The sequence below is a fragment of the Crinia signifera genome, chromosome 11, assembly GCF_055691185.1.
Source record: "Crinia signifera chromosome 11, ASM5569118v1, whole genome shotgun sequence".
NCBI lineage: Eukaryota > Metazoa > Chordata > Amphibia > Anura > Myobatrachidae > Crinia > Crinia signifera.
In genome coordinates, this window is record NC_139227.1 from 8,871,092 (window position 1) to 8,886,249 (window position 15,158).

General features: G+C 44.7%; 1 protein-coding gene across 1 annotated transcript in view; it reads right to left on the reverse strand.

The window, feature by feature from the left end:
• CDH5 (cadherin 5) overlaps positions 1-15,158 on the reverse strand; it is a 67,630-nt gene that overhangs the window by 16,557 nt on the left and 35,915 nt on the right. The window contains exons 2-7 of the mRNA XM_083165483.1: positions 8,617-8,826; positions 7,488-7,776; positions 5,926-6,045; positions 4,914-5,081; positions 3,502-3,689; positions 1,992-2,245 (exon numbers count right to left, since the gene is read on the reverse strand). Of these exons, the coding sequence (XP_083021609.1) occupies positions 1,992-2,245; positions 3,502-3,689; positions 4,914-5,081; positions 5,926-6,045; positions 7,488-7,776; positions 8,617-8,808 (1,211 nt within the window). The 5' untranslated portion in view covers positions 8,809-8,826. The remainder of the gene's footprint in view (positions 1-1,991; positions 2,246-3,501; positions 3,690-4,913; positions 5,082-5,925; positions 6,046-7,487; positions 7,777-8,616; positions 8,827-15,158) is intronic.

Genomic DNA, 15,158 nt, shown 5'->3' on the forward strand with positions numbered 1-15,158 from the left:
TAGTGCAGGACGCCTTATTAGGAAGAGCTGTGATTATCACCTTACTGCATGTGTTTAAACCTAGCGCTGAATTTAACATTGCATTTACTTGTGTTTCTCGCGCAGAATATAACATTGTATTAACTTATGTTTCTTGTTACATTCTAGTTACATTTTTCTAATGTCCACTGCTCAATTATGACACATTAGCTTGCAGATATCTTACACCTTGTTGAACTTGATAACCATTGTGCAGCGTATTTAGCTAATTACCTGTGGCATTAGAAGAATCTTTCCACCGAACCTATAATTGCTGTTTTCCACACCCTCTGCTAATCTTGCACTAGTATTACACAGTGCAAGAAATATTACCTACAGCTCTAATCAGCAGTTCTTATCTACTACTGGTATCTACCGCGACTGCTAATTCTCGCTAATTGAGTTATATTTGCCCAAGTTACTATCACTCTACATAATTTTATATGGCATTGATTGAATTACTACGAAAAATTGCAGTCACCTGCAACCTCTACTGAATTTCTGACTATTGGGCTGTGGTAATCACCTTATTGCATGTCGAAATCAACATTGTATTTACATGTGCCTCTTACGCTGAATATAGCATTGTATTAACTTGTGTTTCTTGTTACAAAAAATTATTGGTGTAACAAATTACAGCCCTACTACGACACATTGATCATTAATCCACCATTGCAGGCATCTCACACTTTGTCGAATCAGCCTAAGATCGCTGGACATCTTTCTCCTTACAAAACTGTCTCTGATCTTATTGTGTCTTGCACTAGCAATCGTGCCATCATCCATCTACGTGCAAACTAGACTTCCTTCTACACTTCACCACCCGGGTGGTATCGCTCAACTTCTGTTCACTACAGATGATCCTGTACACAGAGGATAGCAGCAAACACCAGGGATAGGGCGAAGGGGTACCTAATACTCTATTTCTATTCAGGGTTCTCTCATTTCTGGGGGACCCTGGATCCGACTCTGCGCTGTACTTTGTATAACAGAGCCAGACAGGTCACCCCTGGAAACAGCAGAAACTCCCTCATCTATATTCCGACACCTGTGACGCTCTCGGAGTCCGCTCAACTGCGCATTCACTGATTAACGTCACATGCACAGGCAGCAGCGACTCCCTTAGCATACCCATACTCAGGTGTCTCTATACCTAGACCATACTGCTATCAATCAGCTACTCAGACTTACCCAGTCCAGACAACTCCGTCACTTACAGGAAATACAAGTACTAACCAAATCTAGCTAATTTTGACATTTATTTCCAATACTAATTGGTATTTGAGGCTTTTTACTGTCTATTAGGATTCTATCAATGTATATGTACATACCGTGACTTATTGGAGTGTTTTCTCCATTGAATCCCTTGACAGATATATCTTGAAATAATATTTCACTACTTTCTCACGTATATTGTCCATGAGTGTTATCTGTTTGTCTTTGTCTTTTGTCTTCTCCTGACCCTTAATTAGGGTCATGTTTTAACTAATAAATTTTGTATTAACAGTAATCCGTTTTCATTAGAAGGCTGTGCCCCACCCGGGAGTCTTTTTTCGATATCCTCTCTTGGATATCTAACCTTTTTGACTACCATTACCCTACTCCCTGGGAGCACCTCCACAATTTTATTTTTATCTAATTACACTTTATCACATTGACTGGAGTATGCCTTCTTACCCTCCGTCATTATAGCCCAGTGCCCTCGGCCTTTCCCCTCTTCCCTTCCCTCTTGTCTGCGGTGATAAATGTATGTAAAACATATTACTAGACAGCAAAGATGGGCCCTACAGCAGCTCTGGGCCCCATAGCAGCTGCACCCCTTGCACCTATGGTAGTTGCGCCCTTGCTGGTGGGTCCTTATATCTGTATCGTTTGGTTGTTTATTCATTGTTCCAGACAATTATCTAAAATCAGAACTATTCCCTTGTACTGAACTGAAGATCTGATCGTCTGACAAATACGTCTGTCCCTACCTCACACTTCTTTTGGCAGCATCGGGGTCTGTAGCCAAGACATGGCCAATGGTTTTGTGACTGACATCCTCTTTAACCTTAAACAGGTAGAATTCTTTGCTGAATGCCGGGGGCTCATCCACATCTAGGACATTAATGACAACTTCCGTGGTGCTTTTGGGCTTTTCCTGTTTTGCCACACGCAGATCAATAGAGGGGTCTGTAGCTTCAATATTCATCCTGAAAACGTTGTCCTTACTTTCGTAATCCAAAGGCTAAAATGTAAGAAGCATAAGTTAGAATAAGCAATAATCACCAGAGATAATTTCATTGCTTTAGTAAAGTCTGATTTTCGAAATGCAACTAAGTACATCAATAGCTTGTATGGCTTTCTGTAGTAGTAGTAGTAGTAGTAGTAGTAGTACGTTTATTTATAAGGCGCCGCAAAGTGTCCGCAGCACCGTACATAGCAAACAAAAAACAAATTACAAGGTAACGTACAGGGTGTGTTGAAAAATACAGTATGAATAGGGGTATAGCTGGTAGAACTAAAATCAGCATCAGTTCAGAAGTAGGTGTCAAAATTGTCGAGGAGACTGAAGATGAAGTAGAGGAAGGGAAGAACAGGGCAGGAGCACAGGTGAGGTAAAGAGGTAGGGTGAGTACGTGAGGCAGTAGGACCCTACTCATAAGAGTTAACATACTAAAAATAGGTGGGTGGACGAACGAAAAAAAAAACAGGATAAGTAGGAACGGATGGGAACGGAGGCAGGATAGGAGGATCAAAAGAGGTTAGGAGGAGGGATAGGCTAGTCGAAAAAAGTGGGTTTTGAGGGAGCGCTTGAAGGAGGTAAGGGAATCAGAAAGCCTGATGGGTGGCGGGAGGTTGTTCCAGTGCAGGGGGGCAGCACGAGAGAAGTCTGTATGGTCCCAATAAGACTTTGTATATCTTCCAACATTCTCCCCACTTATAAGCATGCAGAAACTGCCTTGGGGATACGGCATCACCACCCTGCAGCTGTCAAAGCGGATAGTGGCAGGTGGAAAAATGGTCAGCACTGCTGACCGTTCATACATTTGCCCTGCATATCGGCCTACTATCATTTAGATAGCAGCGCTGGTATAGACAGCGGCGCTATGCATAGTTACCTCCCCTCCTGCATTCTGCAGGAGACTCCCTGACATAGCAGCAATCTTCCTCTCTCCCTCATTAGTCTAGCAATCTCCCCCATGTCACCTAGCCCACATTACACTGTTACATCATAGTTACCTCCCCTCCTGCATTCTGCAGGAGACTCCCTGACATAGCAGCAATCTCCCTCTCTCCCTCATTAGTCTAGCAATCTCCCCCATGTCACCTAGCCCACATTACACTTTACATTTTTGGGGAAAAAGGAAAGAGAGACAGAAACATTTACACTGAATCATCAGCACCATTTCCCAGCACTTTACCAAGTATCTGGCCCATTGTCCCTTGTATTAGATAGTTACTGCTAATAAAGGTATATAAATCATCGTAGCTTTTTGTTACCTTTTTTAAAATGATAATCCCTTCATTTGTTTGCGCATTGGTCCTTATTTGAAACCATTCTTGAAACCGTTCTTTCAGGAAAGTGTATTTAGTATTTCTGTTCTGTGGCTCGTCAAGATCTTGTACTGAGATCTTTCCAACCACTTCCCCAACTCTCCGATCCTCAGGGACATTGAATGTGAAAAGCTCTGTGGGTGAAAGAACAATTAGATCCTCACTGTCACACCCAGGAATGCCCAATACTGTACATTCCAATACATGTTCTGATACCGAACATCTCAGGGGTTCTTCCTGTGCCTTTGCCCACTAAAACTGTGGATCATTTGCTCTGTGCAACTTTTTAGGAACTTCTGCTGATGGAACACGTTTCCCATAGCAACCAATCGGTCTCTACATATCATTTTATAGAATGTACTTAATAAATACTACTGCAAAGCCAATTGCAACCCCTTAATGTGGGACTCACATCATTCTGATCTCTTAAAAAAAAAAATGACAAAGAGCTCTTGCTGCGGATCCTGGGGGGATGCTCTAACATCTGCGCCCCCTTACCGCCACCCATCGCCGGCTATTGCATACATAATTATCGCAAATGCTGTAACATATGTGATAATTATGGCAAAGGACAGCTCTTGCGTTAAGAGCTGTTCTTTGCGGTGAGTCAGTGGGACCCGGCGGCTCCCCCCCCCCCCTCCCTTACCTGGCACTGTGCTGCTGCTGCGGCGGGGGGGCTGGCTCTCCTCCTCCCTGCACCCGGAAGAGGATCATAGTGCAGGGAGGAGGAGGTCACAGGTCCGGGCAGCACAGCTCTGTGCTGCCCGGACACAGGTGAGGGGGGGTCGGTGCGGGGCGGCGGTGGGTTGGTGCGGGGCAGCGGGGTGTCGCGTTAGAAGCCCATAAGCTTCTATAGGGCATCGCCAGATTTTTCTGGCATGGCCCCCCGCCGCGGTAAGCCTCAAAGCATCCCAAAATGCGGTAAAAACCCTGATAACATGAGGAGAAGCAGGTATGAGGAGGTGACGCTGGCGTTGGATAAGTGACCTCTCCTCTCAGTAACACCTGCAACACTTAGCGCTGCCATAAGTGCCTACAGAAGCACCAGAGACCCATATTGTATAAGTGCTAGTATGTTGAAGACAGAGTAGTACATCCCTAGTGCATACAGTGTTGCAGTATGTAAAGGGATTTTCTCTGCCTTTGGTTTCCCCTCTTATGTCCAGAGTATCTGGACTGGACCCTTAGGAGCCCTGAGTACCACCACAACAGAAAGCACAGATAATGTGAATGGATCAGGCAATAGTTTTGCCCATCTCTCGCCAGTCTGTTTTCGCTCCTATTACAGAATATTTATGTACACATTAGTAAAACTACATTTTCAAATCAATAAACACATATGTATGTAGAGCACTCACTTTCTGTGAACATCGGAAAGTTATCATTGATATCATTTAAATGAATAGTGACTGTGACCGTGCTGGAGAATCCTCCATCGAGTCCCGGGCTATCCTTGGCCTGCACAACGATTTCATAGCTTGCCTTTGTTTCGCGGTCCAGGTTGGACACTGCTGTAGAAATTGCTCCTAAAGGTGAGATAGAAGGAAAAGGTAATGGAATTCCACTAAGCACACGTGTGTATGGGCGATCAGGGACTCGCCAGTCATACCGCCCATGTGCATGTAACGAAGGTTTTACAGCCGGCATGTGATCTAATGACTGTGGCGTGTGAAGGAGACTTTGGCTGTAGACTGCCCAGCTGGCACTGTAGCACAATGTACGTAAAGTAATGGTTCCATCAGTTACATTGGCACAGCCATCTGGCAGTCACCTCAAGAACTTTTCCCCCAACAGTACATCAGGACAAGTGATAAGTAACAAGCATGGAATAAATTAGGCCTTCATTTTATTCCTCGGCTGTCACCTGCAAGACAACCCTCCTCCCCTGTCCTAATCAGCCTATTGGTTAATCAGGCACTGCCTGTAACACTTGCTGGGAGAGAGAGGAGACTGTGGCTGCTCAATGGCAGATGCTCCCTGGAGCCTCCACAGCCCAGCAACAGCAGTCTCCTATCTCACAGCTTCAGTTAGTAGCTATCCCCCATCCCCTCACAGCGCCATTGTACATGAGTCACTTGATTTAGATCAAATAATTAACCATACGAGATCAAGGTTATAGGGGCAGATTTATTAAGCTTGGAGAAGAGATAAACTGGAGATAAAGCGGAGAAAAGGTAAAAGGAGATAAAGCACCAGCCAATCAGCTGTGTTTGAAAAAGACAGTTGGGAGTTGATTGGCTGGTGCTTTATCTCCTTTTACCTTTTCTCCGCTTTATCTCCAGTTTATCTCTTCTCCAAGCCTAATAAATCTGCCCCATAGTCACATTACTATTATCACAATCGGTTCTTAACAATCTCATATTTACTCACCAGTCTTTTCATTGATTCTGAATATTTGTTGCCCGTCAATAATTGTGTATGTTACAATGGCATGTCCAGCTACAGTTGGGTCATCTGCATCCACTGCTGTGACCATAGTCACCAAGGTCCCTGCAATCAGTCATTACAGGGCATAAGTAAGTATATAAGTAGTAGCAGACAGTGGCGGAACCTAAAGCAGGACTGCAGCCGGCCTCCCAGTGAAATCCACCACCCTGCTCAATATCAGTCAGCCAGGTGCATTACATGAGAACAGTTAAGGTGCCCATACACTAGTAAGATTTATCTGGCTGGTTGGAACAAAAACATGGTTATGGATGAGTGACAGTTTGTCAGTTTTCCAGCATTTCCAAGCAAATGGTCAACTGTCATTTGCTCTCATCCATAACCATGTTTTTGTTACAACCAGACAGATCTGCAGATAAATCTGCATGTGTATGGCTACTTTTACTCCGATTTGCCACGCCAACATATTCATCTGAAGTTTAATACTTATGAAAATGTTAAAACTATGAACTTTAACCAGCTCTGGATGTTTCCTAGTGAAAGCAGGTTAGGCAAACTCAAGCAACTCATATTACACATGCAAAAATTAAATTATTAATGTAAGATACATGCTAAGATATATACATACTTGCCTACCCTCCCGGAATGGCCGGGAGGATCACAAAAACCGGGTCCCCCTCCTGGCCCCCCGGGAAGGCGGGCAAGTCTCCCACATGCCCTCCAAAGGCCCGCCTCCAATCCACACAAACTCCATGATTCGTGGGTCAGTGGAAGGGGGCAAGACTAAAATTATTTGAATTGCATCATCTTAGCCCTGCCCCCTCCTTGTGGACCCACGAATCACTGAGTTTTTGTGGATTGGGGGCGGGAAATTTGAGTCAGCTTTGACCCCGCATTTCCGACGTGGGCTTCTCCCAGAGAGCCAATTTCACAGGTAATTAAGTATGGATATATACTATGAATCAGGGGTTAAAGTGAAGGGAACAGAACGGAACTGAGTGCTGCCACTTCTAATGGTAGGTAAACTAGTTCCACCTCCACCACAGCCATGAACAGTCATTTATACAGAAAAGACCATCCAGCAGCTTTCTTTTCTGCCATGGTGTGTGATGTCAGGGCATCATGAGGTACTACTGCTGTAGGCATTATGTGTGAGGGGCACAACTACTGTGGGCATTGTATATAAGCAACAATACTGTGTGTCATATATGTATAAGGAGTACTACTGTGTAGTGTATCATGAATAAGGGGCACTACTGACTGACGTAATGTGAAAAAGGGACACTGATGTGTGGTGTCATATGAATCAGGGGCACTACATGCATTGTAATGTGAATATTATTGTGTTAGTGGGTAGCATAGTGTGACCATGTCCCTTCCTTGTAAGACCACTGTCCATATGGGAGGTGGGGCAATTTATAGTTTGCAAAGATTCCCCAAACCCTTGAGGGGGTAGACCCCACACATCAGAAAAATACCACTCATCAATAAATATCCTGATCCTCTTGCAGCACTTTATATCTCACATAGATTTATTCTGTACGTACCATGAGCAGACATCTCTTGGACCGATGCATTATATGACTCTTGTGTAAAGATTGGTGCGTTGTCATTAATGTCAATGAGCCTTATGACAAAGACCTCTGGACGCTCCAATGTTTTATTGGTATTTCTGTCTACAAACAGAGCTGTGAGCTCGTACTGTGACTTCTTCTCACGGTCAAGTCTTTCAAAGCCATAGATGTCACCCGTGTCCTCTTTCACTCTGAAAATGCTGTTAGCGTACTCTCCCTGGAGGGCGTATCTGCTGTTAGGCTTGGAATTGCTGGTCTTCAGCTTTATAAAAATATAACTGGAGTGAATACATAGCAATTTCTTCTGGCAGTCTACAATTATTATAATTAATATGCACATGTAAAGTAATTTGTTAGCAAATCATCATCTCAATATCCAATGGAACCTATGTTACATTTCTTGACTTATTAGGAAAAAATAGATAAACTAAAATAGATAACGTCATTCTTTTAAGGTCCATACACACTGGTGCATCCACAATGAGTGGCTTTTCCCCTGCCCGGCACCAACGGAGGGGGGAGGACGGTGTTGCATAGCGGAGCGCTATGCAAAGTCGTCCTGAAAGCCGCTCATCTGGTAAAATAACCAGCAGATAAACGGCTTTCCCGGCGATGTTGCGGTAGCGCGCAGCAGTGCCATCACCGGGCCATACACACTTGGTGGCTTTGAGCTGAGAGCCGCTCAAACCTGCTAGAAAGAGGTTGATGGCCACCATCGATAGTCCCATTGATGTATAACCTCTGTGAGAGAGCCTTTGATGGCTTCACCAATCAATGGTCACTCCTGCTTTAATGTTAAGTGAGCTGGGGGCCAATCAGAGACCAGGGGTTGGGTTTTGCGGATGTTGAGGGTGGAGCTAATAGATGGGTCTGTATCATTGATGGTGGGAATCCTTCTGCTTCTCCCCTATTGATGATTTCTAATTATCCGTTTCCATGGCCATGCGTACATGAAGTCTCTACATGAGAATGGCCAAGTCTGCAAGGAATTGAAATGTAATTTTGGAGTATTGGCCACGCCCTCTCACCCGTTGGCATAGTACCATCATTTTGAGATGATGTACAAACAGGAAGTGAGGACTCAGATGCACTTTTATCTTACCTTTCCTATGTAAAAAGGGAGCTTTGTTTGCTCCTCATGAACTGACATCTCGTTCCATACCCAGTCCCTCTTCACACGGCTGGGGTGCTTGCTGTGATGTCTGCCCTTGTGTATTTTTTCCTTAGTACATAGGACCAGCGGCCCAGAAATGTATGCACTAACCAGCAGATGAAGCCACAGAAACTTCATCATTGCTGGCCGTCCAGCAGTCTGTAAATGAGAGCAAGGAATTATTTGGATGACAAACGGTTACGTAGGAATAACACTGTACAAACAACAGAATTGGGCATTTTGGTGGTTATCAAAAATAATAAGAATGAAGCCTGCCAATGTTCAGTACAAGTAACCATTAACATTTCTGATTCTGTTATCATATAGGATGAACAAATATTCAATTCACCAACTCAACTGTATCTATAACATTTCACAAAGTATATCCCATACAGTATATGTGAATTTTTTTTTTTAAAGAACAGTGTGAAAGAATGATGGACAATGATGCTTCACTCACATGCAAACATTGGACACCAATAGCAATACTGAAATGCGAACAACGCTCCAAATTCAGCAACGGGCTCACTGGCGATTCGGTCGATGCTTCTTTGCGAGTGCACTGGAGCCATAGTGCTCATGTCTAGCAATGGTGCTGCAGCTCTGGGCACACAATTGCTAGACATGGGTGCGGTGACTTGTGGCTGTATGTCACCTCCATGGTTGGGGTGTGGCTAACTGCATCCTTGGAAGCACAGTCACTGGTGGAGGCTCACTAGTTCTTGTGGGCATGCTGAGCATCTTTAGGGTTGTCTGATGGTAGTTGCAATGTTCACAATGTTGTTCCAACATTGATGTAAAAATAGCGACTCTGAGAAGTCGGCAGAATGTTCCAGGAGCATTAGAGCAGGGGTGGCCAAACCTGACTTCAAGATCTACCAACAGTTCATGTATTTCAGGCAACCTGTGGATCTATAGTAGGAATGAATGCAGCAGGTTTGATAAAGTGACAGTTAGTAATGACTACAGCTGTGCACCATCTAGGTAATCTGGGGAATGTGACAGTTAGTAATGACTGCAGCTGTACACCAGCTAGGGGATCTGGAAAACGTGGACCGTTTGGTAGATCTTGAGGACCGGTTTGGCCACCCCTGCATTAGAGCATATTCTCAGACTGCTACCAAAGACACACAAGTGACCCGGGCTATGTCCATCTCTCAATCAGGCTCAATTAACTTAAGTTCAGTTGGTGGATTGTGTATGGTTGTTGTTAATGTTGTTGTTGTTGATTTTTTTTTGCATAGAAGCTAAAGCCCCATACACACTAGACCAGGAGTGGCCAAACCTGACCTCAAGATCTACCAACAGTTCATGTATATCAGGCAACCCGTGGATCAGTAGTAGGAATGAATGCAGCAGGTTTTAAAATATGACAGTTAGTAATGACTACAGCTGTGCACCATCTAGGTGATATGGAAAATGTGACAGTTAGTAATGACTACAGCTATGCACCAGCTAGGTGATCTGGGGAATGTGACAGTTAGTAATGACAACAGCTGTGCACCAGCTAGGTGATCTGGGGAATGTGACAGTTAGTAATGACTACAGCTGTGCACCAGCTAGGTGATCTGGGGAATGTGACAGTAAGTAATGACTACAGCTGTGCACCAGCTAGGTGATCTGGGGAATGTGACAGTTAGTAATGACTACAGCTGTGCTCCAGTTAGGTGATTTGGGGAATGTGACAGTTAGTAATGACTACAGCTGTGCACCAGCTAGGGAGTCTGGGGGATGTGACAGTTAGTAATGACTACAGCTGTGCACCATCTAGGTGATTTGGGGAATGTGACAGTTAGTAATGACTACAGCTGTGCGCCATCTAGGTGATTTGGGGAATGTGACAGTTAGTAATGACTACAGCTGTGCACCAGCTAGGTGATCTGGGGAATGTGACAGTTAGTAATGACTACAGCTGTGCACCGGCTAGGTGATTTGAGGAATGTGACAGTTAGTAATGACTACAGCTGTGCACCAGCCAGGGAGTCTGGGGAATGTGACAGTTAGTAATGACTACAACTGTGCACCATCTAGGTGATTTGGAAAACGTTTTGGCCACCTCTGCATTAGAGGATATTGTATAATATATCATTCAGAAAGGGGCTTCTGAGTGATATATTTTAAAATATCGTCTAGTGTGTACACACAATATCATTAACAATTTTCGCTCCCACGCATTGTTACTGACCCCTTCTGTCTGCTGAACATGCAGGTCAAGTCAGCTATATAACCAAAAAACCTGCTTGTTTAGCGAGTCCCAGTGTTGTCACTGAATGATATATTTTACCGATATCGTTCAGCGTGTACACTCATATCGGCCACGGCCAGGGTCGCCTAGTGTGTATGGGATTTAAAATATCTTATTGTTAGCTACAGGTCTTCTGTAATAGGAATAGGAAGTGACAGCAAACACTACAACAGCACTGGGGCAGATTTCACCCGACTCCGATGGATTAGCCCAAGATCGGACCCAAATCCGATCCAAAGCGCGCTCCTGTGCATGCGATCCTGCCGCCCGGGGGGTCCGAGGTGGCTGGAGGGGCATTGTATGTGACTTCTCAGAGGGGAGAAGTCACATAGTGTATGGGCACCTTTGGGAACCATTACTCTATGTACATTGTGCTACAGCGCCAGCAGGGCAGCCTACAGCCAATGTCTCCTTCACACACCATTAGCGTTAGATCCTACATGCCAGGTGTATACCCTTCATTACATGCACATGGGCAGTATGGCTGGTTAGTACCTGAGCGCCCATACACGTGTATTTAGCCATACTTCCCAAATTTTAAGACTTGCAAGGAGGGACAAAGGCACACACCCGAAATTACGGGGCGTGGCTTGCCGAGACAGGGGGCGTGGGCTATAATAGCGTCATCCCGCAAGGTCATTCCCCCCATTTTGGCACTGTGGGGGCATGGCCCGGAGGCTCTGTGAGCCTCTAGCCATGCCCCCAGCCCCTCTGGCTGTGGGAATAGACGCACAGTGTCTATTTTGCGCTGGTCAGCAACTGACGGGGTACTCCCAACGCTGTGGGACACTCCCGGCTTTAGGAGGGACGCGGGAACATCCCCGAAAACCGGGACATTCCCGCATTCTTCGGGACAGTTGGGAGGTATGGTTTAGCAGCATTACATGGGGAGTACCTGTGTATTAACCTAGGGCACCAGGTACCTTTAATCAGGAGCTGGACACTACAGGCAAGCAGACTAAAGCTTGTGGGACTGCCTAGAGCTGGCTACCCTACCAACCCATTCTTGTACATAAATGAAAATAAAAAACGTACTCTCCCGTAGTCCCTTGCTGTCTCTCCACGTGTTTCCATACAGTTAATAGATAGAAGCACACAGGTGGATACCTCCAGTCTTTCAATGTCTGGCTGCAGGTAGAGAATGCTGCACTCTGACTGGTGGATTACTCAAGCCTTCCACCAATCGGCCTGGCCACTCTGTTTAACTCACAACCATCCTCTTTCTGCCTCCCAATAAGCTCTGGATGCACCAATCAGGGGAACAAATGCCCTGACCCAGCCCGCCCCTGCTCTACGGCCCCTAAAATCAAGGGACCCTGGGCCCAGCTTATCGCACAGATGAACCCGCAGGAATAGCTGGTTACACGCTGAAGGATATCATCGAATTTATATGGCCAGGAAGCTCCTGAATATCGGGTACCCCTCCCATCCCCCTGCGAAGATGAGCAAGTCTCCCGCATGCCTCCCCGCACACCCCAGAGATGCTGAAAAAAAATTCCAGAATTTGCGGGTCAGCTGGTAGGGGTTGGGACTAAAATTATGTGAATTGCGGACTTTGTATGGATTGGGGGTGGGGCTTGGGGCTTTGTGACATCAGCTCCCCCCCCCCCCCGACAAGCAGCATTGGGTCCCCTCTCCGGGCTTCTCACGGAGAGGCACCTCTAGAAGTCGGTATGTATGACATTGCTTTGTTTTACACATTCCGCCTCTAAGGAAATAACGATGGTATACGTTTTAATTTATGTTGTGGTCCATTGTTGATTTATCTCTTGGATTAGAGGCTCCAGAGCACCTTATTTACAAAAATGATGATGAAATAATGATGACATTTTTTGTTAAAAGACATTTAATTCACAGCTCCCGGTGGAGGCTATTAGGTTGAATAAACCCAACTCAATCATAGGAAACCCATCCTCATAAAAGTAAAGTATCGGCTTCTAGATTTTTCTGTGCAAGGTTAATGGAAGGTTACGCATACACTAATATCCAGCGGTTATTGCAGCGAATGGAAGCAATTGTCGGCTGCAGACTCTGAGACTTTATTAGTCTACGCGTTTATTATATTGCTATGCGCTGACGGTAACTAGTAAATTAATAAATGGGCCATTTTTAGCAGTGAAAACTAGGATTTTCCATTCCCATTGTGCCTTAATGACTGAATATTCTTGGTTCTGAGGATTTCTTCATTGTATTTACTTTACCTCATATTTTACAGAGAATAAAGAGGCTATTTGGAGAATTTATTAAACGTGGCAGTAATCCATATCTTTTCTGCTTTGACAATATTTATATAATGTGGTTTCTCATCATGCTGCTGGGTTTTTATTATTTAATTCCGGGGAAACTGGGCTAGGAAAAATGTTCCTGTAATTTCTCTGGAGCTTTAGAACACGACATTAAAAAGAGAGGTAAAATTACTATTATTAATATCACGGAGAGTAAAGAAACCGCCGCGCCGATGGTGGATTTCCTATTTTTTTTCTTATGACAGTGGTTTTAGCAGTTCCTACACCTAAATATCTACAGTTGCATGAATAATACATTTATATGATTAACCGTATGATAAGAAAATATGCAGATTGCTAGGGGATGCAGTCAAAATCCCGACGGTCAAAATCCCGACAAGGACAAAATTCCGACAAGGTCAAAATCCCGACATTTAAAATCCCGACAAGGACAAAATCCCGACATTTAAAATCCCGACAAGGTCAAAATACCGACATATAGAATGTACAGGTAAAACAGTCAACATGACTTTCTGTCGACAGGTCGCGAAGTCGACATGGGTTTTTGTCACTGTTTTTTGACCCGACATGTGCCGACAGGTGTTATTTCATGCCCTACCATCCACCAGGGCGTGGTGAGAGAATAAAATAGTGTGCTGAACGCAGTGAGGCACTGTGCCCGAAGCATTGAGAGCGATGCGAGGTCAACTGTGTCCATGTTGACCGTGTCAACATTCGGGTCAAAAACAGTGAAAAACCCATGTCGACCTCGCGACCTGTCAACAGAAAGTCATGTTGACTGTTTCAACTGCACATTCTATATGTTGGTATTTTGTCCTTGTCGGGATTTTAAATGTCGGGATTTTGACCTTGTCAGTATTTGTCCTTGTCTGTATTTTGACCCTATCTGTATTTTGACCCTGTCGGGATTTCATACCGAATCCATTTCTAGTATTGATTTGTGGCTAATGTTCCGGGTGACTCATCTGTCTACTGGTCAGTTATAGGGCAGTATTCAATGAGAACTTTGACGATGTGCAGCGAATCCTGTTTAGGATTCGCTGCACATTCGCCACTGCCCGCCGCGTTCCGAAGCCTCGCCGGCTCCAGTATTCAACGAGTCAGGGGCTCACTGCCCCTGACCGGCAAATTTTAACTCCTGCGGAGATGCCTGAGGCCAGGGACCCCCAATATACAGAGAAGCCTAGACGCAGCTTGGAGGCATGTTATACATCTGCGCAGGTATATGTAACCAATATCTCTGAATTCTATTATCATGTAGTGTTCAAGATTGGTTGCTAAAACTATTCAGTGTGCCGGGGGAACCAATGTCTTGTTACTTACTAAGTATTAACCCCTCCCTTGCATGCACCTGAAAAGTTTTACTGAACTAATTTGAGCATCTGCCACTATCTGTATGTAGCCTGAGGACGGCGGCAGGCAGGGAGATGGAAGTCTCCCTGCCTGCCCCAGAACGTTTGTGTGGGGGAGGTGGGCTCTCCGGGAGCCAGGCAGCACAGGCTGCCCCCCCCGGGATAGCCAACAGGGGACCGGGTATTCACTACACCCGATCATGCATATGTAATGATCGGGTGCAGTGAATATATGAATATCTAATGAGCGGCTCGTCTCCGGCCCTCTGCTGGGTGCTGTGTAAAAAAAAAAATATATATATATATATATTTTTTTAAATTAAATATATATTCATGTGCTTACAGCACATGAATAAAAATAGCATGCCCCTCCTCAGAATAAAATTCCTGATTTTTTTACACCAAATGTAAAAAACAAAACACTTTATTTTAAAAGTTCACCTTCCACTTCACCATAAAAAGATAGCGATTGCTACTCGGTGAATCATGGCGATAAAAACCTTGAAATGTATTCGCCATCTGGTCATTGATTAGGGTGATTCACCGTTTTAGTCAAAAAAATCGCCTTACAGCACGAAAATAGCACAAAATCGCCATATAACATGGCGAATCAGCCTCATTGAATACTGCCCATAGATGGATGTGATA